A 27,935-nucleotide genomic window follows, 5' to 3' on the forward strand; every position below is an offset into this window, starting at 1 on the left:
TCAATTAAGGAGAAAGTTTTCTTAAGTGTGATTGACAGCCTAACAAGATACTGGAGTTTACATAAAAGGGAATGGCCAATCAAGGTTTCTAATAGGAGTTAAATGTTTATTGCAATTTACAGGTAGATACAAAGACTCCCTGCGGTTTGATTGACAAGTTAATTGGGTTTTTACAGTTTATAGCTAATATCACATTATCAAAGGCAGTTTAACAATACAAATGAAACAGTTTGACTTAAGAAACTATAATAGAGTAACTAAACTTATAACATAGTAACAACTAAAGTGTACACACAGAAACACATTGCAGGTATAATTCTCACACCTGCGTTCCAGACTTGGTGTGGCCAGTGTCTTTCTTTCAATCCCTAGGGAAGAAGTAGAGCGAGGTTGGGCATCCCGCGGACCTCGGGAGACAATCAATACCTGCCAGTAGGTGTAGGTGATTGGAGCTCAAATGGGGTGGGCTACTAAACCCCTCTTTATACCCCTTGGGTCATGTAGGCGTCTTCCTGATCTCAAGTGGCCAATTCGGAAAAATGGCTTTGAACGCCAAGTTTCCCACGAAGGGTGCAAAGCATAGTTCACAACTGGGAAAATGCAGACAATGGGCACTTCTAGTATGTGATGGGCGAAGATTCCTCTCCTGGGACAGTGCTGTCATGTCAATTACTAGTACTAGCCATTAGGGTGACGGGAGGCCCCAAGTCGTCAGCTAGCCCATTTACTGTCTAGTTTCTGTTTATGGTAGAGTCAGGGACAGGCAGCACACCTGTGTTCCCAGGGCATCAAAGGCTGACTGCCTTTCTCTTGCTCTCTTGGGGGGGGGGAACACGAAACAAGATGGGGATCATGTTTGGCTACACACGGAGAAGTGAAAAATGGCACCCTTGAAGAGAGCAGAGTCAGAGCCAAAGAGGAAGTGTACCTCCTCCACACCGCCCGGTGCTATTGCTTCATTGGCACTGGACATGCCACCGCCCCCAGCACCTAGGCACTGTGAACATTCCAATCCCTGTCATTCAGAACCGAAGCACGCACCAGCACTGGAGCCAAAGAAGGCTTTGCATAAAACACATCATATACCACACTGAGTTCCGCAACAACGCATACTGTCTCTACCAGTGTCAAGCATACTTTTACCACCGCATTATCCAACAATCCGTCAACTGAGTCCTAACCGACAATCTTCAGAACCTATTTCTTACTCACTCACACCATTGTCACCAGGCACCAGTCACGGCATCAAATAGGACAGCAGATTTTCCTAACAGCTCTCCTCCCTAACAGGCTCAACGATTTCATGGCGTTCCACTCAGCATCGAGAATCACACCACCAATTGCAATTCCGATGGTTTAATCACCCTTGGCCTTATCCACCTGAGCAGTTTCAACCCCAGTGTCTCCCTTTGGAACCATGGAACCGATATCACCCCCATTCCTCCTACTGTCATCATTCACATGAGATAGCGGTATGCCAGCGCATATGGCAACATGTTTTCTGCCCACAACTACACACTCCTCACCATCTCATCCTCTACACTCGCCTTCAGTAAGAACCCAAACTGAGCCAGCAGACAAAAATGACGATTTACCTCACTCCGACTTGGACAGTTTCTCCCTGGTTCCACAGTTTCCTCTTCTCCAGATGAAGCTGTCTTCCCCTCATCTTCCGTTCCACCAGCTGATGACTTGAAGCAATTTCAGGATTTAATCAAGCGCGTAACTCAGTCTCAGGATATTGCACTGCAGGAGGTGCAGGAAAACCAACTGCTCAAGATACTCCAACCAGTGGCATCCTGTAAGTTTGCGTTGCTGATCAATGAGGTTATTATAGAACCATCAGAGACACTCTTGCAAACACTAGCCTCTATCTCTCCTACTAATTGCAGAGCTGATAGGAAATATTTTATCCCGGCGAAGAGCATGGATTTTCACATCCTTATTTAAATTCATTGGTTGTGGACTCTGTCCATCACAGATCCAGACAGCCTCAGTACAAGGCCATGCCTCAGGAAAAGGAGCTCAAGTGGTTGGATATCTTTGGCAAAAAAAGTCTATTCCTCTGCCACTCTCCAGTTCTAAATATCGAATTACACCGCTCTCTTGGCTAACTATGACCACATCAACTATGCTAGACTTCAGGAGCTCCTGCAAGATCTTCCTGAAAAAAAAAAAAAAGCGTCCCAGCTCCAATCTATAATGAAAGAGGACCAATCAATAGCACAAACAGCCCTTTAGGCATCTATGGACATAGCCGACACAGCAGCCAGGGCTACAGCGACTGCAATAGTCATGCGCTGGTCTTTGTGGTTGCAATCTTCTGGAGTCCCAAGAGAGTTGCAAACATAGGTAAAAGACCTCCCCTTCAACAGGAACCAACCCTTTGTGGCAAACACGGACAAAGTCCTACATTCAATGAAGGACTCCCACACCACACTGTGACCCTTAGGCATGTACACCGTCCCTAATAGAAGACACAGATACACTCCATACAAGAGGCCGAGACATACTAACAGAGACAACAACAGAGACCATATGATGATAAACCCAAAGGCTACATCTACATTGGCACCCTTTTCCGGAAATGCTTAAAACGGAACAGTTTTCCGTTATAAGTATTTCCGGAAAAAGCACGTCTACATTGGCAGGATGCTTTTCCGGAAAAGCACTTTTTCCGGAAAAGCGTCCGTGCCAATGTAGATGCGCTTTTCCGCACAAAAGCCCCGATTGTCATTTTCGCGATCGGGGCTTTTTTGCGGAAAAGAAATCTGTGCTGTCTACACTGGCCCTTTTCCTGAACAGTTTTCCAGAAAAGGACTTTTGCCCGAACAGGAGCAGCATAGTTTTTCTGGAAAAGCACTGATGATTTTACAGTAGATCGTCAGTGCTCTTCCGGAAATTCAAGGGGCCAGTGTAGACAGCTGGCAAGTTATTCCAGAAAAGCAGCTGATTTTCCGGAATAAGTGGCCAGTGTAGACACAGCCAAACAGTGCTCCAGCAGAAGGAGGGCACAACACAACCAGTCCTCCAATGACCAATCTACTATGACCAAACAGCAAATTTTAAGATGTGGTCAAGAGCCTGAGTGACCATCCCAGCGATCCAGTGCATACCACCACTATTTGAGGCTCTTTTGTCATCAATGGGCTCTCATCATTACAGACAAATGGGTCCTCGAAATCATTAATACTGGCTACACAGGATGAATTTCCTTCATCTCAATACCCCCTACCCAACCCCCTTCCTCGTCCCTCTTTAGGGACCCCTCATGAGCCCCTCCTACATGCGGAGGTACAAAAACTACTCAGCTTAGGGGCCGTAGAGCCAGTCCCTCCAGAATTTCAAGGAAGAGGGTTTTATTCCAACTACTCCCTGACTTACAAGAAAACAGGCAGTTGGAGGCCCATATTAGATCGCAGGAAGATCAACAAGTTCATATGCAACAGCAAGTTCAGGACTATTATACCAGCAGTGGACGAGGGGGGACTGGTTCTCCACCCTTGACTTTCAGTATGCATATTGTCATACAATGATATGTCCTACACACAGGAGGTTTCTCAGATTTATGGTAAGCAAAGACTACTACCAATATCAAGTCCTCTCTTTCAGACTTTCCAAGGCTCTACGAGTATTTTCCAAAATTCTGGCCATGGTCACGGTGTTCCTCAGGAGGCAGGGTATCATATTCCCTTACTTCAATGACTGCTTAATCAAGGGCTTCTCACATCAGCAAACACTAATCATGACAAATGCCACCAAGGAGTGCTTCTCTCGCCTGAGTCTACTCAAACATGGAGAAATCTACTCTAAAGCTGACCCAGAAGATAGAGTTTATTGAGGCATTCCTGAATGTCATAATAGCCAGAGCCCACCTTCTGCTACAGAAGTTCCAGATGCTATGTGATCTTATCAAGGGTGTCATACATACTCCCCTTCATGAGTGCACGCATATGCCTTCAGATTTTAGCATACAGCTACTACATTTGTTGTCTCCCCCGCAAGGTTATACATGCTCTTCCTACAGACTTTGCTCGCAACTGTTTACATTCCCAAATGGCACAGCTTTGCAAGATGTCTTATGCTCCTTCCACTAGTTTTCCAATTTCTCAAATGGTGGACCTCCTCACATAGTCTCCTCATGGGTGTACCTTTCCACTGTCCAGATCCATCAATGATGATCACAGCTGATGCATCACTATTAGGTTGGAGTGCCCACTGTGGCATGCAGACAATCCAGGGTAGATGGTCACAATCCGAGATGCGACTTCACATCAACATTCTGGAACTCAGGGCCATCTGCAGTGCATGTGCACACTTCCTTCCCCTCATCCAGAACAGAACCATGCATGTCCTCATGGACAATAAATCCTCTGTGTTTTACATCACCCAGAAGGGGGATGCCTGATCACGCTCACTATGTGCAGAAGCAATCAGGTTCTGTAACTGGTGCCTGAAGAACTACATAACTCCAACCTCAATGTACATACCAGGCTGACATTGGAGACAAATTGAGCAGGCACTTCTTGCGACACCATGGGTACGTCTAAACTACATGGCCCCGTCGATGGAGCCATGTAGATTTGTTGTTTTGGCAAAGGGAAATGAAGCAGCGATTTAAATAATCGCTGCTTCATTTAAATTTACATGGCTGCCGCGCTGAGCCGACAAACAGCTGATCAGCTGTTTGTCCACTCAGTGCGCTAGTCTGGACGCTCCCCTGCCGACATCAAAGCCCTTTGTCGGCAGCCCTAGTAAACCTCATCCCACGAGGAATAACAGGGCTGCTGACAAAGGGCTTTGATGTCGGCAGGGGAGCATCCAGACTAGCGTGCTGAGCGGACAAACAGCTGATCAGCTGTTTGCCGGCTCAGCGCGGCAGCCATGTAAATTTAAATGAAGCAGCGATCATTTAAATCGCCGCTTCATTTTCCTTTGCCTATAACCCTAATCTACATGGCTCCGTCGACGGAGCCATGTAGTTTAGACACAGCCCATGAGTGGGAGCTCAGCCTCAATGTCATTCTCCCAATCTTCCAACAATGGGGGTTCCCAGTCATAGACTTATTTGCATCAGCAGCCAACTGCAAATGCCACTGCTTCTGAGTGGGTCGAGGCAAGAGATCAGAGGGAGCTGCCTTCACCATACCCTGGACCTCTCCCTTCTGTATGCCTTCCCACCAATTCCAGGGTGATCAACAAGATTCGCTCAGACTGAGCCACAATGATTCTAATAGTGCCCTACTGGCCAAGACAACAGCAGTTTCCCTACCTACACCATCTTCCTCTCCATCAGTCCCCACTTACTGGCCCAGCATCAAGTCAAAACTCTTGACTGAAAATTCAGGACCCTCAAACTCACAGCATAGCTTCTTCATGGTTCCAAAATGAAGAACATATCTGTTCAGAGTGAGTGAAGCAGATCCTCCTACATAGTTGGTGCTCCTCCGCGAGATATACCTACCAAAACAAATTGAAATGATTTCAAGAGTGGTACTACCACCATCAATTGCAACCAACACTGTTCTGATACCTACTGTGCTGGAATACCTGATGGACCTCAGTGATTCTGGCCTTTCTATCAGCTACATTCCTGTCCATCTGTCCACCGTCACAGCCTTCCATTAACTAGTGGACGACATCTTGCTCTTCGCACAGCCTATCACAAATCTCTTAGCGGGTTTATGAAATACACATTCAAATTTATGCCCACCAGTGCTGTCTTGGGATTTAAACCTTGTACTTAGCACACTCGGGAACGCCCCCATTATGCCACTAGCTGCTACCTCCCCACTACATCTAGCTATGAAAGTGGCCTCCATAGTGGCAGTTACCTCTGCGAGAATGGTAAGCAAAATTGTAGCCCTGATGTCTCATCCTCCGTATACTATATTTACCAAGGATAAAATCATCCTGAGATTAAACCGTATTCTTTGGGTTCCTGTAGAAAAGGACTGGAGGGACACTTGCGCTACATGCTTAACCAATGGATGAAAACAGTATGAGATGGCTACTGCACATGCATGGCACAGGAAGACACTGCGAGGCAAAAATCTCTGCTGGTGCAAGGATGCACCGAGACTTACAGGGACACACATCTTGAAGAACCATCATTACTGCATAAGGTGAGTAACTTCTTCTTACACCATGACACTGTTTCTAGGAGTTCTATTTGGACCATCACCTAAACCACAAATCAGTCTTTGCTGGCGAGGATGCCTAAGCAATAAAGTCAGCTGACCTGAACACAAATGTTAGAAAAGAAGAACACACTGAGTAGAATTAAGTGCTGAAAGCTGTGGCTCCATCTCAAAAACTTTACCATAAGGCCAAGGACTATCCATCTAAGATGTAAGCCACAGCTCCATTCATACCAAAGGATCTGACTTTGCTGGCAATATTGATTCTTCAGACTTCACCCAGAAATGTGTAGTGTGGAACCTTTTGCACTGTTGCAAAGTATATGATTGTGCTCATTTCAATGAGTCTGGCTCCATTGGATCCAGATACTGAAACGAAGACTGGTTAAGGTCTGAGATTTCTTTGAGATATCTATGAACAACTGGCAAAGTGGGTACAATTAGTTGTTCACCAGGATTATGGAAAGGATTCAGCCTTCTGAATTAAAGGGAACTAAGTAGAAAGACAATATGAATCATGTGGAGAGCAACATCAGAAATTCTGGATGAAGTTTGTTCAAGTGAACAAAGGAAATATAAATGAGGGAATATGGACCTTATGCAGTATTCATAATTTATTATGTTAGGAGCAGAGTGATAATGGCAGTTCATATTTTATTAGCTTTTTGTTTTGATCATTTTTTTTAAAAAAGTGTCTTCCAGACTGCAAGGTAAATGTTCTTATACCAAGAAAATGTAGAAAAAAAATCCCACTTCAGAGGGCAGTTTTTTGGCCTACCTGCATGACATATTTACAGTGTAACTAAGAGCTGGTCATTATAGTGATTTAGTGCTGGCAAGCTGGGGTGTTAATCTTACACACCAGTTTGCTGTGCACTAAGTTGCCATGTGGACCTGCTACTGAACACTAAATGTTCTGCATTATGTAACACTGTGCAGCAGCAGGGTCTTCACAGTGGGATAATGTACAGTTGATTTATATCTGGCTTGTTGCACTCCAAATTGCACTATAGGTTGGTCCTCCCTGGTACAACACCATTGGGACTTGACTGGTCCTGGATGAGGGATTTTGCCAGACCAGGGGATGGCATTTCTGGACCCTTGCCACTGGCCTCTCTGGCCCGGCCCACTGGCCTCCCAGACCTCCTGCTGCTCTGCTGACCCCACTGGGCAGCCATTGCTGCTATGGCTCCAGGACCCTCCTCATAGACATGAGTGCCACGCTGGGGCTTCAGGACCTGCTGGGCAGCCACGTGTACCATGCTGGAGCTCCAGGACCTGCCAGGCAGTTGTGCACTGCAGCTCCCTACCCCACTGAGCTACCGCAGCTCCCAGCCATGACTGTAGCCATGACCGTAGCCAGACCGTGTCCCTTTAAGGGCTCCGGGGCCGGGAGGGGGGCAGAAGAGTTTCTCTGGTGGTGCCCAGAGTGGCCACCAGGACAAGCTGGGGAGGGCTAGCCTCCCACTAATTTGAATTAAGTGGCTACACAGCCCTTAATTTGAACTACTTAATTCGAAATAGGCGTTAGTCCTCGTAGAATGAGGTTTACCTAGTTCGAATTAAGCGCTCCGCTAGTTCAAATTAAGTTCGAACTAGCGGTTTGTATGTGTAGTGCCTATCAAAGTTAATTCGAACTAACGGCTGTTAGTTCGAATTAACTTTGTAGTGTAGACATACCCTCAGTATTTCTCTGGTTGAGGTCCCAAATGTGCAACATAACTTGACAGACATATTACAGGCATCTCTTTCAGATATATTACAGGCATCTCTTTAACAAAACCGTCCTTGATCCTGCCAAGATCCTGTGGTAAACTCCTGCTTCTGTTCCACCCGCATCCAAGAGGGTGGATACAAAATATTATGTGTCAGCAAATGGTGCTGAGTTTCTCTTTTCACATCCCACCCTAAACTCTGTGGTGGTTGATGCAGCAAATAACAGGGGGAAATAAACACAATTCAAGTTGACCCTGTACAATAAAAATTGGAAAAGGCTAGACCTCCTTGGCAGGAAATCACACTCCTCTGCACCTCTGTTAATTAGAATTGCGAATTACTCTGCTCTCCTTGCAAAATATACATACAACTATTTTGAGAAGATGAGACTTTTTATTGAAGAGGACAAGGCAGTCTATAAATCTAGTATCAACAAGGGTATCTTGATAGCAAAAACAGCCCTCAAGGCTTCTCTAGACATGGCTGACACAGCTTCAAGATCTCTAGCCACATCAGTAGTCATGCACTGAGTCTCGGCTCAATCTGCCAGGCGTCCCTAGAGAAGTACAAAACACCGTTGAAGACCTCCCATTTGAGGGCCAGAAACTATTCTGGGCCAATACTGACACTTCACTCTATTCTCTAAATGACTCGAGGGCAATCCTCAAAATTCTTGGTATGTATGTCCCCCAACAGAAGAAAAATGTCAATTGAATGTTTATGCCCCATGGTATAGTGGCATCCTATTCACCCCAGAGACCCTACAATGTGAGGCACTGCCAGAAACAACAGAAGAGGAGACAGCCACAGGAACAACAAACTACGTCTCACTTCACCAACAGCAGGCAGATGTTTTGAACCTCTTGTAGGGGGTTCGATGTTGTTTCCTCATGCCTGAAATTACAGATTCAGCCTACAACTTTTTTATGATGCCTGGGCTGCAATAACAATGGACAAGTGGGCCCTAGAAGTCTTGGACAAAGACTTAGTGATCCCATTATCAAATTTCCACCAATTTCCCCTTCCCCATCCCTCTTCAGGGACCCTTCTCATGAGCCACTGTTACAGCAAGAAATAAACAAGCTGCTACAAATGGCAGCAATAGAAATCATTCCAGAACATCACAGGGGAAAGGAGTTCTACTTCAGATACTTCCTCATGCCAAAAAAGTTGGGAGGATGGAGGCCCATATTGGACTTATGTAGGCTGAAGAAGTACTTAAGAAAGCAACAATTTATCATGGTAATGCTGGCAAAGATAATTCCTGTATTAGAAAAAAGAAACTGGATATCGTCTCTCAAACTTCAGGATGCATATTTTCATATTGCAATAAAAACATCTCACAAGAAATCCTCAGATTCACACTAAACAATCAACACTATAAGTTCCAAGTGCTACTGTTCAGCCTCTTAGCAGCTCCCAGGGCCTTCTCTAAAATTCTGGCCACAGCAATAGCCTACCTATGAAAATCAGGCATCATAATCTTCTATCTGCACGATTGCCTGATAGTAGCTCCAATGGAACAGCATGCCAAACAATCCACAGAGGCCACAATCTAACTTTTTATAGAGTTGAGGCTACAAATAAATGGACAAAAGTCCAACCTTACCCCATCACAAGAACTTGAGTTCATAGGGGCCACACGTGGTTGCATATGAGCACAAGTGTGGCTCCCTCTTCCAAGATTCCACACATTCGCCCCATAAGCACAATCTGTCATACACAGCCCCAATCAGACAATACTTGCAGTTACTAGGTCACATGTTGGCAACGACTTACATAGTTCCTTATGAAAGTTTACACATGAGAACTCTTCAGGCCTGGCTGCACACCTGCTTCCACCCACACAGGCACTCATTAAACAAAATCCTCGGCCCTACAAACAGTCAGAGAGTCCCTCTCCTGGTGGCTTCAACACAACAACTTCTGCTCAGGGGTTCCTTTCCACCGGTCTGTTCTGTTGATCCACATCATGACTGATGCCTCACTGAAAGGTTGGGAGCCCATATGCAGGATCACACTATCCAGGGGAGATGGTCTCCTGGGGAGTCGAGCATGCACATCAACACACTCGAGTTATGAGCTATAAGAAAGGTGTGCGAACACTTTCGCCCTCTAATTCAGGGTAAGACAGTCAGGGTATATACAGACAACACTGCTTGCATGTTCTACATAAATCGACAGGACAAGGCCAGATCTCATCAGCTGTGCAATGAAGCGGTTGTCCTATGGATATGGAGCATACTCCATCAAATAGACATATCCGTAGTATATGTCCCAGGCAAACAAAAAGCCACAGCAGACCAGCTAAGTTGTTTTCACCAGAAGCACGAGTGGGAAATATACCCTCAAGCTCTGAAGTCTTCCACAGGTGGGGCTTTGCGGAAATAGACTTATTTGCAATGTCACAATTCCAAATGCCTCAAGTACTACTCCAGGGCGGGCCTGGGCAGAAACTCCATGGGCAACACCATGATCAGCAATTGGCCTCACAACCTATTGTACACCTTTCTGCTCCTTCCCCTCATAGGGAAGGTCATTCACAAGATAAAGCCTGACCAGGCGAAGGTGATCATGATAGCATCTGGATGGCCCAGACAGACATGGTTCTTTACCTGTCTCAGATGTTAGTTGCTCATCTGATTCCTCTTCCTCCATAGCTGAATATAGTATACCAGGTCCAGCGATGGGTTATGCATCCAGAGGCTCACAGGCTTCATCTGACCGCATAGCTCCTTCACGGTTAACAGTGCAACCCTTCACCTGTATGGAAGAACAAAACATAATCCTTAATTGACACAAACAGAGCACAAGGAAAACCTACTTGCACAAATGGCTGCATTTTTCCCAATGGGCTACCCATAGAGTACCTCAGCTATGGTCAACACCGCTCACAGTGATCTTAGTGCATGTCTACACAGCAAAGTTATTTTGAAATAACAGCCCTTATTTCAAAATAACTTTCCTAGCATCTACACAGCCAAACCGCTATTTCAAAATAAATTCGAAATAGCAGAGTGCTTATTTTGAACTTGGTAAACCTCATTCTGTGAGGAATAATGCCAAATTTGACAAAGCTATTTTGAAATAAGTTCTGTGTAGACACTTAATTCGAAATAGGGGGCCTCCAGCCTTCCCAGGGTGCCCTGGAAGCCACTCCAGCCTCAACCAAGAACACTCCACTCCATCCCCCCTTCTCTGGAGCCCTTAAAGGGGTAGACTCTGGCCACAGTGCCTGTGCCAGCTCCAAGCCTGCCAGCCCAGAGCCAGCAGTCACTGCCCCGATCCTGTGGCCTCAAAACAGCCAGCAAGCCACTGGCAGCCAGCCCTCCACCACTCCCCAGGAGCAATCTGCCAGCTCCCAGGAGCCTGCCAGGGCCCAGAGAAGACTGGCGCCTTCCTGGTCCAGGGTGGAGATCATGGACCTTATTCAGGTTTGGGGGGGCCCCAACGTCCATGTGGCCCCCAACATCCATGATCACCGCTCTAGATGGAGGAATGCGGCCATCTATGGCAGGATAGCTGCCAGCCTGGCCACCAAAGCCCACATGCAAACACAGGAGCAGGTTTGCATGAAAATCAAGTTGGTCCGGCGAGACCCCCAACGCTGAGCTTCCCCTCCCCCTTTTTCCATTTGCTTCCCCCTTCCAGCTCCCTCCTCCCAGGTTTCCTCTCCCCTCTCCCACCCTCTCTTCTCCATTCTCCCGTCTCCTTTCCCCAGTCTCACCAGAGTTTCATTCCCTCCCCCCGTTTTGTTAAATAAAGAGAGTTTGTGTTCATGAAGATACATGTATTTTATTTGACATCAGGAAGAGGGGTTAGGGAGGGGTATGTGGAAGGACGTGAGGTAGGAATGAAGCAAAAGCCCCCAGTGGGGCAGACCAGAAAGGCTTTTAGTGCTCCTCAGGGTGGAAGCTCTCCCGATGGACCTCCCGGATGGCAGCCTGCAGAAAGTGCAGCCAGGCTCGCAGCAACATGTCCAAGAGAAGCACCAGAGTGCCCAGGGGCAGCTGTGGCTCCATGTTGCAGAATACTGTGGTATCCCAAGTGAAGGCAACCAGAGCATGCAGAGACAAAATGCTTTGCTGTCTCTCATCGTGGGAGACAAGCAAGCAGGGAAACCTGAGAACTGGTTGTCCAGGGGGGTCCCTTTCAGATAGCCTCAGGCAGCAGCCCCACACAGTAAGCCCTGACCTGGTGCCCTGCCATAATTGGTTTCAGCCAGCCTTAAATGCAATTCAGAATCCATTCAGTGTGGATGAGCTATTTCAAAATAGCAAAATACTATTTCAAAATGCAATTTTGTGAGTAGACGCGTTATTTCGAAATAAGCTATTTCAAAATAAAATATTTTGAAATAAAACTGTAGTGTAGACATACCCTTAGAGTATCTCCTCACACTTAAAACACAAAACTTGTCTCACGCGTCTGTTAAGGTACATCTCGTGGCCATATCTAGTAAGCATGACATGGTGAATTGACAAACTCTTTTCTCTCACCCAACTACCTAAAATTTCATGAAAAGACTTAACTCCAATAATCCCATTTTGGGATCTCAAGTTAATCATGGACACATTAACTCATCCTCCATTTGAGTCCATGTCTACTTGCTCTTTAGTGTATCTTTCCATGAAGGTAGAATTTTTAATAGCAATTACGACAGCCAGAAGGGTCAGCAAATTAGCCGCCCTCATGGCTGACCCTCCATTTATGACATTCTAGAAAGACAAGGTCATACTAAGACCACATCCGAAATTTCTTCCTAAAATAGTCTCACATTTCCATCTCAGTGTGCCTACATACTTACCAGTCTTCCATCAGAATCCTCATCTGGACACCAATGCACCAAGGCTCCATTCCCTGGACATCAGGCAGGCTATTGCCTTTTACCTAGGTAAAACAAGACAATTTAGATAATCACACAAGCTGTTTGTATCAATAGCAGATGGCTCTAAAGGACAAACGATATTCAAGCAGACACTCTCCAAATGGATTGTGAACTGTATTTGCGAGTGCCACAACATCAGCAAAGTTGCATTACCTACATCGATATGGGCACATTCCATGAGATCAGTGGCCATATCCACAGCCTTCTTTGCATAATGTGACCATCAGAGACATATGCAGGGCAGCAACATGGGACTCCACACATACCTTCACAAAACATTATGCATTAGATACTTACCATACCCTCCTTTGGGACAGCAATCCTCTTGGTGGTCCATCGATGAGATCTGAAGCCCCTCCTTCCTAGAGGCTAAGGATACTGCTCCACAGTCACCTACAGTAGAGTGCCCACAGGGACTATCCTTGAAGAAGAAAAGAGAGGTTACTATTCCACGAGGTGTACTGGTAGTTCGGAATAGGAAGCCTAGTCCGAACTACCTAGTTCGAGCCCCGTGTAGCCACGCTTCATTTGCAAGTGCGGTATGCCTACATTACCCCGCTAGTTCGAACTAGCGGGGTAGTGTAGACATACCCATAGATCTGCCTCTTCTTGGTGTTGGTGCAACTCTGAGACCTTCTCCATTCTTGTCTTTCTTGATGTAATTCTTCTTGTCTCCTTTTCTCACTTGGGCTACATCAACACTACGAGTTTTCTCTGCAAAAAATATGCTAACGAGGGACTCATTTGCATGAGTCACAATCTCATTTGCATATTTTCTGTCGATCCATTTTTGCACTAGGGGTTTTTGCGCAAAAACAAGCAGTGTGAACATTTTCTTTTTTCACAAAACCCCCTTTTCCTGCAAGATCGGTATACCTCCTGTTTTGGGTCATAAGAATCTTGCGGAAAAAGGGTTTTTTGCGCAAAAAGAAAATGTCCACACTGCTTGTTTTTGCTCAAAAACCCCTAGCACAAAAATGGATCAGCAGAAAATATGCGGATGAGATTGCGACTCATGCAAATGAATCCCTCATTAGAATATTTTTTGCTGAGAAAATTGGTAGGGTAGATGTAGCCTTGCAGACTTCTGCAGGTCACCTATTTTTCTATGACTCTACAATCTGTCTTTCTTGTAGATAGGACTTGTCTTTTTCCTTGCTCTCATATTCTGTAACTGCTATCCTGTCCTCTTCATTTTCCAACTCAGCAAACCTCTTCCTGAGCACTTTCTCCTTTACTAGCTGGTCTTTTCTTCTGTCTTGTTTTTTTAGTCAAATGCTTCCACGGACCTCTTCCTTCATCCAGCATGCTATTCAATTCTCTAATATTCGGCTTTCCCTTCAGCCTTCTCTCTTCTTCCCTTCATCATCTCTCAACTCAAAATAATAGTTTCTAATGCATCTCCAAAGCTTGGATCTTCTCTTCCACTAGATCTATTTGGCAGCGCTTCAGAACTATTTTTCAGGTAGCCTTCCAGAATAAAATACATTCTTCATCAAGGAGTGTCCCTCTGGGTGCTCCACCATGGGTGTTCCACCTTTGGTCACTGTGCTTCTTTTGGAGAATTATGATAGCAGTGCCCTCAATCGTCTGTTCATGTTGGGCAGCCGGCATATACCATTTGGAGTGGCTACTCAACATGTGCCTCCAACCATCCTTTCAGTTCATTCTCTGCCACTGTTGACTTCAGTCTGAACATAGCAGTCACCCTCAAAAATCAGTTAGACTCTTATTTGTAGGAATTAGATAGATAGTTACTTATTCTTAGTTCATAGTGTAATTAGTTGTAGTATTTTTTTGTCATTTAAAAAAAAGTTGATTTTTCATTGTTCCTGCTTTAGAGGTGACCCATTAAGTGGACATACCTGGTTCTCCAGCTTTTAAAAGGTATTTGACCTGCAGACTGTCTACCTATTTCAAACATACTCTTCCAGTGTGTCCGTTGCTTAGGTGAGATACACTCTACCAGTCAGTGCCCTCGGTGTAAATAGCTCACCACAAGAACTAGGAGAGCTAGGGAGCTTCAAGTCAAGATGTTGCACCTGGAGAACAACATCTGGCCTAGGACTCAGAGCACCTCACATTGCCATGACAACCTTCTCTTACGGTGGTGTCAGAGAGCAATGCTTTCAGGATTGAGCTCAAAGGACTCTGCTTTGGCACAGTCTTCTAAGAAATGTTCCCATTCAGCATCCTGGGGTGATTCCCCCATGAAGAAATGTGCTTTCAAAAAAAATATCAGCCCCAGCACTGGTAGCACCCAAGGCATTGGACTGTGAGGCAGTGGGCACATCCAGCAGTGAGATGGCCCAAGGAACAATGGACAGCATGGACAGCTCTAAGGCACCTGCCCAAGCAAAGTCTAAGACTGCTCTGCCAGCATTGGCCAAGACCCCCTTGGCACCGAGCACCTCTATGTCCCCACCTAAGGTACTATCGGCACAGAGCAAGCACTCAGCACCATCAGTGCACTGCCACAGCTCTCCTCGGTACTGAAACATTTCAGAACTGCAGACTTTCACAACCAACACAGACCTGCTGAAAACCTTGGTGTCTGGAACACCGCTCTTCAGCACCGATTGCATGCTGAATACGTCCCACTTCAGCTTGACAGCTACACCAGTGGAACTGGTGCCTCTGCTTTCCAGTGACGAGGAAGAGGATTCTTTGAGCCTACACACTCCAAGACATTCTTCACCAAAGCCCACACAATAATGTCCTCAGTTGCCACCCCCAGTGTCTGCCCACACTGATGCCTATGTCATCTAATTGGCATTACTGGGACTCTTGGGCTATATATTGAATGCAATAGCCTCAAATGCTCCCACAACTGCCTCTGGCACTCAGGTCCTGAGCATCTCCTGCCCCATCAGCTAGACACTCTTTGGCTGAAGAAGACTACTCTGACATCATAGAGAAAGAGCACCTGACTCTCACCAGCACATATATCCTCTTCATCTAAGACACCATTATGCTCCCATCTCCTACAGCAAGGGACAGCTTTAAATCCTTTCAGGAACTGTATAAAAGAATGACATAATCCTTGGACATTCCACTGGTAAACCTACCAGAGACTCAACACAAGCTAACAGATATTTTCCATGCTTCCCCCAGTGCCAAGGTAGCCTTGCCCATGAATCCTGCACTCATGGACCCAGCAAAAGCTATATGGCAGACTCCAGCCGCTATCCCTCTTGGCCTGTAAAAGGTGAGAAAAAAAAGTACTATGTGACTCCGCAGGGGGAAGACTTTATTCTCTTACCCTACTCTGAATTCTTTAGTAGTACAAGCTGTGAACCAGAGGGACAAAAAACAGGAAGCATGTACAGTGTTATGACAGAGATTGGAAAAGATTGGAACTTCTCCGCAGAAAGACATATTCCTCAGCCATCCTCCAACTGCAGATTGCCAACTATACAGTATTCTTGGCCAAACGCATTCACAACATCTTTGAGCAAATGACATCTTTTATTGAGCACTTGCCAGACAATGGAGCACAAGGAGTTTAAGGCCAACATTAACGAGGGGGTACTTATTTCTCACAATTCTCTTCAAGCAGTGCTTGATTTAACTGACACAGTGGCTCAATCATGTGACGAGCATTATGACTGCAACTGTCCAGCTTCCCGAGGGAGGTTCAGGCCACTGTAGAAGGATCAAAGCTCTCTGTGGAGCTGATACCTCTCTCCATACTCTAAGGCTGTGTCTACATTGGCACCCTTTTCCGGAAAAGGGATGCTAATGAGACCAGTCGGAATTGCAAATGCCATGGGGGATTTAAATATCCCCCGCAGCATTTGCATGAACATGGCTGTCGCTTTTTTCCGGCTCGGGGCTTTGCAGGAGAAAAGCGCCAGTCTAGACAGGATCTTTTGGAAAATAAAGCCTTTTCTGAAAGATCCCTTATTCCTGATTTTAAGAGGAATAAGGGATCTTCCGGAAAAGGCTTTATTTTCCAAAAGATCCCGTCTAGACTGGTGCTTTTCTCCGGCAAAGCCCTGAGCCGGAAAAAAGCAGCAGCCATGTTCATATTTAATTCCCCCACGGCATTTGCAATTCCAACTTGTCTCATTAGCATCCCTTTTCCAGAAAAGGGTGCCAATGTAGACACAGCCTAAGGGTACGTCTAGACTATAGCCTTTTGTCAACAGAGGCTTTGTTGACAGATACTGTCGACAAAGCTTCTGTCGACAAAGAGCATCTAGACTGCATCCAGTTCTGTCAGCAAGCCACTTTGTTGACATGAGAGGGTAGACGCAAAGGACAGGGTAGATGCAATAACACCTTCTGTCGACAGAACTCTGTTGACAAAAGGTGTTATTCCTCGTAGAATGAGGTTTACCGCCATTGACAAAACTGCCAACTACTTATGTCGACAGAACTCGGCAATATTGTAGACGCAGGTATAGTTTTGTCAACAAAAGTCCACTTTTGTCGACAAAGCCCTGTAGTCTAGACACACCCTAATAGACGTCTGGTCCACTGTCAAAGCCTTTGGTATTCAGGTGCCTGTGATGAGGAGAAAGCAAGGCAGGTTTTTCAGCTGAGATACAGACCAACTCCATTCACGCACCTGCAGAAATACTGTGATAATAAGCATAGACAATGTCAGAATAGATGTAGGCAATCAGCTAACCAATCGTCAGTCCCTCAACCCTCATCATCACGCCAAGCCTTTTGAAGGGTTGGTTGAGGGCCAGACAGTCCGGCCGTGTCCAGACTCAGGGTTTTTTTCGGGAAAAGTAGCCTTTTCCCAAAAAAACTTCCCCTGCGTCCAGACTCAAGCCGCGTTCTTTTGAAATTATTTCGAAAGAACGCGGCTTTTCTTTCGATGGCGGTAAACCTCATTTCACGAGGAAGAACGCCTTCTTTCGAAAGTTCCTCTTTCGAAAGAAGGCGTTCTTCAATGTAAAGAGGCCTTCTTCGAAAGAGAGCATCCAGACTCGCTGGGTGCTCTCTTTCGAAAAAGCGGATTTTTCTTTCGAAAGATCCGCCTGCAGTCTAGACGCGATCTTTCGAAAGAGCCTCTTTCGAAAGATGCTTTCGAAAGAGCCTCTTTCGAAAGAAGCCTGCAGTCTAGACATAGCCTCCCAAACTCTCCAAAGCAATATCTAAGCTTCCCCACACCATTCAGGAGCAGACTAGCCTCTTTCTATCAAGCATGGAGCAGCATCACCATGGACAGATGGCTGTTAGACATAGTGCAAACTGGTTACTGTGTCCCCTTTTCAGCTACTGCTTTACCCCCATCCCTTGTCCCTCTTCAGGAACCCCTCCCATGAAGTCATTTTTATGCAGGAACTGAGCCACGTTCTGAAACTGGGAGCAACAACACAGGGGGAAAGGGTTTTACTTTCGCTATTGTCTTACAATGAAAAAACCGGGGATGGAGGCCCATTCTTGACTTGTGTAACCTCAACTGGTTCACTTGCATGTACCGTTTCAAGATAGTAACTCTCGCCACTGTAATCATAGAATCATAGAATAATAGGACTGGAAGGGACCTCGAGAGGTCATCGAGTCCAGCCCCCCGCCCTCAAGGCAGGATCAAGCTCCGTCTACACCATCCCTGACAGATGTCTATCTAACCTGTTCTTAAATATCTCCAAAGAGGGAGATTCCACCACCTCCCTTGGCAATTTATTCCAATATTTGACCACCCTGACAGTTAGGAATTTTTTCCTAATGTCCAATCTAAACCTCCCCTGCTGCACTTTAAGCCCATTACTCCTTGTCCTGTCCTCAGAAACCAAGAGGAACAAATTTTCGCCTTCCTCCTTGTGACACCCTTTTAGATATTTGAAAACCGCTATCATGTCCCCCCTTAATCTTCTTTTCTCCAAACTAAACAAGCCCAGTTCATGAAGCCTGGCTTCATAGGTCATGTTCTCTAAACCTTTAATCATTCTTGTCGCTCTTCTCTGTACCCTTTCCAATTTCTCCACATCTTTCTTGAAATGTGGCGCCCAGAACTGGACACAGTACTCCAGCTGAGGCCTAACTAGTGCAGAGTAGAGTGGCAGAATGACTTCACGAGTTTTGCTTACAACACACCTGTTGATACAACCTAGAATCATATTTGCTTTTTTTGCAACAGCATCACACTGTTGACTCATATTCAACTTGTGGTCCACTATGACCCCTAGATCCCTTTCCGCCATGCTCCTTCCTAGACAGTCGCTTCCCATCTTGTATGTATGGAACTGATTGTTCCTTCCTAAGTGGAGCACTTTGCATTTCTCTTTATTAAACCTCATCCTGTTTACCTCTGACCATTTCTCTAACTTGCTAAGGTCATTTTGAATTATGTCCCTATCCTCCAAAGAAGTTGCAATCCCACCCAGTTTGGTATCATCTGCAAACTTAATAAGCGTACTCTCTATCCCAATATCTACATCATTGATGAAGATATTGAACAGTACGGGTCCCAAAACAGACCCTTGAGGAACTCCACTTGTTATCCCTTTCCAGCAGGATTTAGAACCATTAACAACAACTCTCTGACTACGGTTATCCAGCCAATTATGCACCCACCTTATCGTGGCCCTATCTAAGTTATATTTGCCTAGTTTATCAATAAGAATATCATGCGAGACCGTATCAAATGCCTTACTAAAGTCTAGGTATATGACATCCACCGCTTCTCCCTTATCCACAAGGCTCGTTATCTTATCAAAGAAAGCTATCAGATTAGTTTGGCATGACTTGTTCTTCACAAACCCATGCTGGCTATTCCCTATCACTTTATTACCTTCCAAGTGTTTGTATATGATTTCCTTAATCCCTGCCTTGGAGAAGGGAGACTAGCTGTCTACCCTCAATCTACAGGACTGTTTCCCAGTTTTATTTGGCCATTGAACCCTTTTCAGCTTTTCAGAATTTCAAGGAACTCCTACGTTTGTTAAGCCAAAAAAAAAAAAAAAAAAAAAAGAGAAAAGAGGGGAACCCACCAGTGCATGAAAATCACATTCCTTCCCCAAGACCCCACCTCTTTGAGGCCCCATCCTCTCTGTTCCTCTCCTCTCCATCACTTGCTATCCCCAGTCCTTATACACTCTCACTGGGTTGAGACAGGAGGTGCGGGTTCTGGGTGGGAATGAGGGATTTGGGGGTGAGAAGTGCAAGCTCTGAGAGGGAATTTGGATGCAGGAGAAGGGGATGCTGGCTCAGGGAGGGGGCTCCAGGCTGTGGAATGTTGGGCACAAGTGGAAGGTTGGGGTGCTGAGTAAGTCACAGACTTGTGGATGTGAGGGTGCAGGAGTTTGGGTTGGATATGTGAGGGGCTCAGGGCAAAGAGGCTGTGAGTATGATGGACTCAGGACACAAATTTGTGATGTGTGGATGGTGCAGGAGTGTTGTGGCAGAAGACTGAGGATGTGGGGATGCAGAAGTTTGGGGATGTAAGAGGCTCAGGACAAGGGGTTCAAGTGTATGATAGGCTCAGATTTGGGTCAAGTGGTGCAGGAGTGTTATGATGCTGCAGTGAGATGGGGATTTGGCCCCAATTGGGGACATGTTGGCCAGGCTTCATTTTTAAATAAAATATATCAAACTCAAAAGGTTTTAGCATTGTCTTTATTTATGAGAGGGGCGGGGAACCTGTTTTGAGTCAAGGGTCACTGACCCACAGAAAAGTCAGTTGGGGCCACACAAGTGAGATGCATAAAACCCCCTCCCAACCCCCCAACCCTCACTAATGTGGTCCCAACTGTGCTGGTGGGAGCAGGGGACAGGGTGCTAGTGGGTGTTGAGGCCGGGGAGAGGGTGCTGCTTGGTGGCAGGATGCTGGCACAGATGGCAGGGTCCTGGGGCAGGATGCTGGGGTCACGGACATGGTCCTGCTGGGCACTGGGGGGTGTGTGTGTGGCAGGGTGCTGGGACAAAGAACAGGGTGGTGTTGGGTGCTAGGGTGGATGGCAGGGTGTTGGGGCTGGGGACAGGGTGCTGGGGACAACGCTGGTGGGGACAGGGGACAGAGTACTCCTGGGGGGTCTGGGTGGGGGACAGAGGCAGCTGGGACCAGTACCTGGGAATCCTGCAGCACCTCTGGGTTCCAGGAAGTGTGCGACTGTACTTCCCATCCCCAAACAGCTGGTGTATGCGCTGCCTGAACAGTAGGGCTGTTGCACTCCAGCAACTTACTTCCACAATGCTATCCTGGGGGGTGGGGAGGATGCAGGGAGTTCCAGGGCAGAGAGCGCTGCCTGCACAGTCAAAGCTGTGCAGACCCAGGTCTCCTGACCTCCCCCCCACTGCAAAGAATGGCTGCGAAGCTAAGTTACCCGGTGCCACAGCCCCAGTTGTATAGGCAGTGCCCGTTGGCTCCTTTGGTGAGGAGAAGTGCTTCCCTCCCTGCTGTGGGTCACGTGGAGTCACCCCTGTATGGCACCCCCCCTAGTGTGCCAGCTGGGAGCAACCGTTCCCCTCTGCCCCCGCCTTGCTGTGCCTCTGCGTCACCAGGAAGGGGGAAACAAGTGTGCTGCTTCTTTAAGAAGCTGGTTAGCTGGTGCTCCCACTTTCAGAGGGGGCAGGAGAGTGCCAGCTCCTCGCAGAACTCCTAGTTTTGCTTCGCGGAACCCAAGGTTCTGTGGAGCACCAATTGGGAAACACTGATCTACAGGATGCATACTCCTATATTGCTATACACCCTGCACACAAACTTTACCTTCTATTTGCTATCCACTCTGTATTGGGGCAGTGTTAACGAGTACTCTTCCAATACAGAGTACTCCCCTTTGGGCTCTCCATAGCCCCACTGGTCTTCACCAAGTGGTGACAGCACATTTGTGCAAAATGGGAATTGTCATCTTCCTATATCTGGGTGATTGCCTACTATAATAATATATGGAGATATACCTATCTCATAGAGCTGGACGAGACCTTGAGTGGTCATCAAGTCCAGTCCCCTGTGTTCATGGCAGGACTAAGTACCACCCCTGACAGATTTGCCCCCAGATCCCTAAATGGTCCCCCTCAAGGATTGAACTCAGTATCTAGGATTTAGCAGGCTAAGGCTCAAACCACTAAGCTATCCCCCTGCACCTATTAAAAGGCCTTTCTTATCATGAGACAGATAAGAGTAGTCACCATTACCAGGGCTCTATTCAACAAACTCAGATTGCAGCTGAACCTCCAGAAGTGCACACTGATTCCCACTCAGCTCTTGGAGTTCATAGGCACTCACTTAGATTGCACATCAGCCACACTGACACTCCCGCTTCAGAGATTTGCAACCATCATAGACGTAATCTCTTTAACACAGAGGAGTTCCCAGATTATAGTGAAACTCTGCCTCCAACTGCTAGGGCATATGGCTGCAGCCACCTTCATGGTCCTACATACATGCATCCACATGAGGTCGTTGCAGACTTGTTTACACAGTATATATACCACATTTCCACCATATAAACAAACTCCTCTCCATGCCCTCTAAGATAAAAAAAGTCTCTCTCCTTGTGGATGAACCAGGGCAACTCCTGCAGAGGAATGCCCTTTCATCTGGCACCCCCATCCATGACGATCACCATAGAAATGTCTCTAACCGAATGGGGAGCCCATATTGAGCACCAGGCCATACAAGCATGCTGGTCTCAAGAGGAGTCCAAACTACACATCAATCTCTTGGAACTCAGAGCAGTCCACAATGCAGGCCAACACGTTCTCCCATTGATTCAAAACATAACAGTACAGGTACTAATGAACAACCTTACAACAGTGTTCTACATAAACCATCCGAGCAGAGCCTACTCTTACCCAGTGTGTCTAGAAGCGATTCAGCTATGGGAATGGTGCATTCTATGCAACATTCATCTAACAGCCGCCTATCTCCTGGGCAAAGACACTATTATGGTAGACAATCTCAGCAGATATTTTGCCCTGAATGACGAGTGGGAACTCAGCCACAGCATGCTAGTTCCCATGTTAAAATACTGGGGGTATACTACTGTAGACCAGTTTGCAAACAGCTTGAATACCAAATGCCCAGGCTACTGCTCCAGAGCAGGAATGTATGCATTTCCACTCTTGTCACTCCTTCAGTGAGTAATCCTCAAAATAGGACAGAGCCAAGGTCATCCTAATACAGTAGTACCTGAGGGTATGTCTACACTACAGCACTAATTCGAACTAACTTTATTTGAATTAGTTAATTCAAACTAAGCTAATTTGAACTAGTGCATCTAGACCTAAAAACTAGTTCAAATTAGCATTTTGCTAATTTGAACTAGCATGTCCACATTGAGTGGACCCTGAATTGAAGTTAAGGATGGCCGGAAGCAGTGCCAGCAGGGCATCAGGTTAGGACTTAGAGCGTGGAGCTGCTGTCTCAGGCTAGCCAAGGGCTGTCCTTAAAGGGACCCGACCCCCACCCCGGACAGACAGTTTTCAGGGTTCCCCACTTGCTTGTCTACCTTGATGAGGGACAGCAAAGCAGTCCTGACTTGGAGTGCCCTGAGTGCCCACATTTGGCACATCACAGCACTCAGCCATCAGCTTGGCTGCACTTGCTGCAGGCTGCCATCCGGGGGGGGGGTCAATCGGGGGGCTGCAGGAGAGCTTCCACCCCAAGGAGCCCACAGAGCCACCCTAGTCCTCCCCATCGGGGGCTCGTACCCCATTCCTCCCTCACCTCCTTCCACCTACCCCTCCCTAGCTCCCCATCCTGATGTAAAAAATAAAGGACACGTGTTCAAAAATAGAAACTCTCTTTATTTAACAAAACGGGGTAGGGGGATTAACCTCTGGGGAGACTGGGAAAAGGAGGTGGGAGAGGGGAAGAGAGAGGGTGAGAGAGGGGAGGGGAAACCAGGGAGGAGGGAGCTGGAAGGGGGAAGGCAGGGGAAGAAGGAGGAGGGGAAGTATCAAACTATGGTACGCCATATCTTCAGTACTATGTACAAATGTGATCTCCTCACCCCAGAAAAGATATTTTGGCCTTGGAAAGGGTTCAGAAAAGGGCAACTAAAATGATTAGGGGTTTGGAACAGGTCCCATATAACGAGAGGCTTAAGAGACTAGGACTTTTCAGCTTAGAAAAGAGGAGACTGAGGGGGGATATGATAGAGGTCTATAAAATCATGAGTGGTGTGGAGAGGTTGCATAAAGAAAAGTTCTTCATTAGTTCCCATAATATAAGGACTAGTGGATACCAAATGAAATGAATGGGTAGCAGGCTTCAAACTAATAAAAGAAAGTTCTTCTTCACAAAGCAAATAGTCAACCTGTGGAACTCCTTGTCACAGGAGGCTGTGAAGGCTTGAACTATAACAGAGTTTAAAGAGAAGTTAGATAAAGTCATGGAGGTTGGGTCCATGGAGTGGTATTAGCCAAGGGGTAGAAATGGTGTCCCTGCCCTCTGTTTATGGAAGGCTGGAGATGGCTGGCACGAGACAAATGGCTTCGTCTTTGCCTTTGGTCCATCCCCTCCAGTGTACCTAGTATTGGCCGCTGTCGGCAGACAGGCTACTGGGCTAGATGGACCTTTCGTCTGACCCAGTACGGCTGTTCTTATGTTCTTATGTTCTAAGCTCAGGGCTCAGGGTCAGAGGTCTCACTGGACACCTTGATTTTCATGCAAACCTGCTCCTGGGTTTGCATGTGGCCTTTGGTGGCCAGGCTGGCAGCTATCCTGCCCTAGACAGCCACTTTCCTGTGCCTAGTGTGGAGGTCGTGGATGTTGGAGGCCTCCCCCCAAACCTGGATGAGGTCTACGATCTCCGCATTAGACCAGGAGGGCACCCACCTATTGCGACCCTGGGCAGGCTCCTGGGAGCCGCCAGCCTGGTCCTGGGAAGAGGCTGAGGGCTGGGTGGCAGCTGGTGGCTGGCTTGTGCCGTGCCGGGTGCAGGGTCTGCTGGCTGGGTGCTGGCAGGGTTGCACCTGGCACGGGCACAGAAGCAAGACCCTGCCCCTTTAAGGGCTCCGGGGCTGGGAGGGGGGCAGAAGAGTTTCCCTGGTTGTACCCAGAGTGGCCACCAGGGCAAGCTGGGAAGGGCTAGCCTCCCATTAGTTCGAATTAAGTGGCTACACAGCCCTTAATTCGAACTACTTAATTCGAACTAGGCGTTAGTCCTCATAGAACGAGGTTTACCTAGTTCGAATTAAGCGCTCTGCTAGTTCAAATTAAGTTCGAACTAGCGGTTTGCATGTGTAGCGCCTATTAAAGTTAATTCGAACTAATGGCTGTTAGTTCGAATTAACTTTGTAGTGTAGACATACCCTGAGTGGCCAAGTCAGACCTGGTTCCCTTACCTCCTCCAGATGACATTGATGCCCCCTTGGTACTTTCCACCTGTTCCCTGCTTTCTCACTCAGAACAAAGGAGGCCTTCATCACCCCAGTGTTCAAACCCTACAACTCCAGGCTTGGCTCCTCACTGGCTAACACCACTTGAAATAGCGTGCTCTGCACTGTTTCAGGAAATTCTCCTTAGTTGTTGTAGGCATCTACAAGAAAAATGGCACCAGTTCACACTGTGATACAACAATCAACATATCTCCCCCACATCAGCTGACCTCTCTCAGGGTATGTCTACACTAGCCCCCTAGTTCGATTTAGGGAGGCTAATGAGGGTGACTGAAATTGCAAATGAAGCGCAGGATTTAAATATCCCGTGCTTCATTAGCATGTTCCTGGCTGATCGCCATTTTAGAAATTGACTAGCCTGGAAGAACTGTCCGATTCTACACACGGCAGTGAAATGGGATTCCAAATTAAAGCCCTAAATCGAATTAGCTGTTATTCCTCCTGGAATGAGGTTTACCAGCTAATTCAATTTAAGGTTTTAATTCAGAATCCCATTTCACTGCCGCGTGTAGACACAGGCAGTTCTTCCGGGCTAGTGAATTTCTAAAATGGTGACCGGCCAGGAACATGCAAATGAAGTGCGGGATATTTAAATCCCATGTTTCATTTGCAATTTCGGTCGCCCTCATTAGCCTCCCTAGATCGAACTAGGGGGCTAGTGTAGACATACCCTCAGACAGTTGAGTACCTTTTGCTCCTCAAGAACACTAGACTCTCCCTTAGCTCCATAAGAGTGCACCTGGCCTCGTTAACACTGCCTCACCTTCCCGTGGAAAATTACTCAGAGTTTGCACACCCTACCATCAAATGCTTCCTAAAAGGACTTCAGAATACATACCCCACAATAAAAACCCCAGCTCCTGCTTGAGACTTAACTCAGTACTAAGGACAATAATGGGCAAACCATTCAAACCGCTGGCTACCTCTAATATCATTAGCTCACAGACATTTACCTTCCCCCCCATCCTCCCTCTGTTCTGAAATTTGATTTGTCCTTTTTATGTGTTCACTTTTTTTTTGATTGTATCCCTTTGGTATATATGGTCATGCCTATTTTCTTCCACTATTTGATCTGAGGAAGTGGGCCTGGCCCACGAAAGCTCATCACCTAATAAACCATCTTGTTAGTCTTTAAAAGTGCTACATAGTCCTGTTTTTTGTTTCAACTTATCTATGAAAGTGATCTTTCTAGTAGCCCTCACTTCAGCACACAGGGTGGATGAGATTGGGACCCTCTGTATACCATCTTCCACAAAGATACGGTCATCTTCTGTCCACATCCCAAGTTTCTCCCAAAAGTACCTATGTCTTTCCACTGTAATGAACCTATATAATTATCAGTCTTCTTTCCAAAACCTCATGCTAATAACAGGGAGGTAGCCTTATATACCTTGGATGTCTGCAGGGCAATTGTCTTCTACATACAAAGAACAGGACCCTTCTGGAAGTCTCCGAGTCTCTTCATTTCTTCCACAGAGAGCTCTCAAGGCATGCGTATCTCTAAATAAAGATTACCCAAACGGATCTCCAGATGCATCTGCTTCACATTCAGCATTTTTCATCAGGAGCCCCCAACAACAGTAAAGGCCCACTGCACAAAAGCAGTGGCAGGATCCATGGCTTTCCTTAAAAATATACCTATAAATAACATCTGCTGAGCTGCCACCTGGGCATTTACACATACTTTCACTACATCATAGAGACCTGTTCAGTCTCCAACACCTAATTTGGATGCACCATACTATCCATGGTCAATACAGACTTACCAAAGTTCCCTGCACCAAGCACGGTTACTGCTTCATAATCACCTAAGGTGGACCACCCACAGGGATACTCCTCGAAAAAGAAAGGAAGGTTACTCTCTTTGTGCAGTAACAGAGGTTCTTCAAGATGGTTGTCCTTGTGGGTACTCCAACACCCACCCTTCCTCCCCTCTGCTTCAGAATGTTTCTTTTGTGGGCAGAGAAGGAACCGAAGGGGTAGTTGGCTACATGTGCAGAGTAGACACTCCAAATAGCACGTGCTGGCTGCTCCACATGCACAGCCTGCTGAGGGTATTCTTACCATAATTCTCTGATGAGAAGTGCAGCAGTGCTCCATCACCTAAGGTGGAGACCCCACAGGGGCAGCCATCTCGAAGAATCTCAGTTATCGCACAAGGTGAGTAACCTTCTTTTGCACAACTTACATTTTAGAGTCTCTTCCATTCTTTGCCTCACTACCTCTGTTGCTGTCATAGCCTTGTCACCTAAGCTTCTGTTAAGAAGAAAAATAAGCACATGCATTCCCTTTTCTACCTCCCACTCAACCTCCCCAGTTTTCAGATTTGTTAACTGCCTACTAAGCTTCTGGCTGCTCTCATGCTTTCAATAGACCTTGTACACTAGCCAGGATATTGATTTTTTACTGTAGAACATTATTTTAATCTTAACTGCGTAAAATTTTACAGAAAGAAAAAATACGACCAGAGTCTAGAAAGAGATTTTTGTCAAAACTGGAGCGAAAACAACCTGTTCAGAATGGTGAAGTGTCTTCCTTATTAGGAGTTCAGGCAGCAGGGTAAGAGTGAACAGAAAAGTTCTTGTTATAATATAGTATCTAGTTATATTTACAGTCTGATGTGATACACTGTTAAAAAAATCTTTCTTCATTCAGTGGTGCAATATCTGCTTATGAATTAATGAGTAGTCCTACTCTGAACAACATATATATAATTCAAAATGTATCCCTTTTCTGGGGATTGGCTGTTGCTGATAGTTGAAACAATGCTTGCAAATGTCAAACTTACTCTATAAACCCCCAACTTGGCTGTTCCTAAAATTTCTCTGCAGACACCTTTCTACATCAGACTCTAGTTCCCTTTCTTCAGATAGTCTCTTTCACCTCCC

The 27,935-nt window shown here is 46.4% G+C and overlaps 1 protein-coding gene across 8 annotated transcripts in view; it reads left to right on the plus strand.

Annotated features, from left to right (window-relative positions):
• CCDC7 (coiled-coil domain containing 7) overlaps positions 1–27,935 on the plus strand; it is a 347,366-nt gene that overhangs the window by 113,404 nt on the left and 206,027 nt on the right. For all 8 annotated transcript variants that reach the window (XM_075922671.1, XM_075922670.1, XM_075922665.1 and 5 more), the window contains one exon: positions 27,497–27,606. In XM_075922671.1, coding sequence (XP_075778786.1) covers positions 27,497–27,606 — 110 coding nt within the window. The remainder of the gene's footprint in view (positions 1–27,496; positions 27,607–27,935) is intronic.

Source organism: Pelodiscus sinensis, chromosome 2, assembly GCF_049634645.1.
Source record: "Pelodiscus sinensis isolate JC-2024 chromosome 2, ASM4963464v1, whole genome shotgun sequence".
Lineage (NCBI taxonomy): Eukaryota > Metazoa > Chordata > Testudines > Trionychidae > Pelodiscus > Pelodiscus sinensis.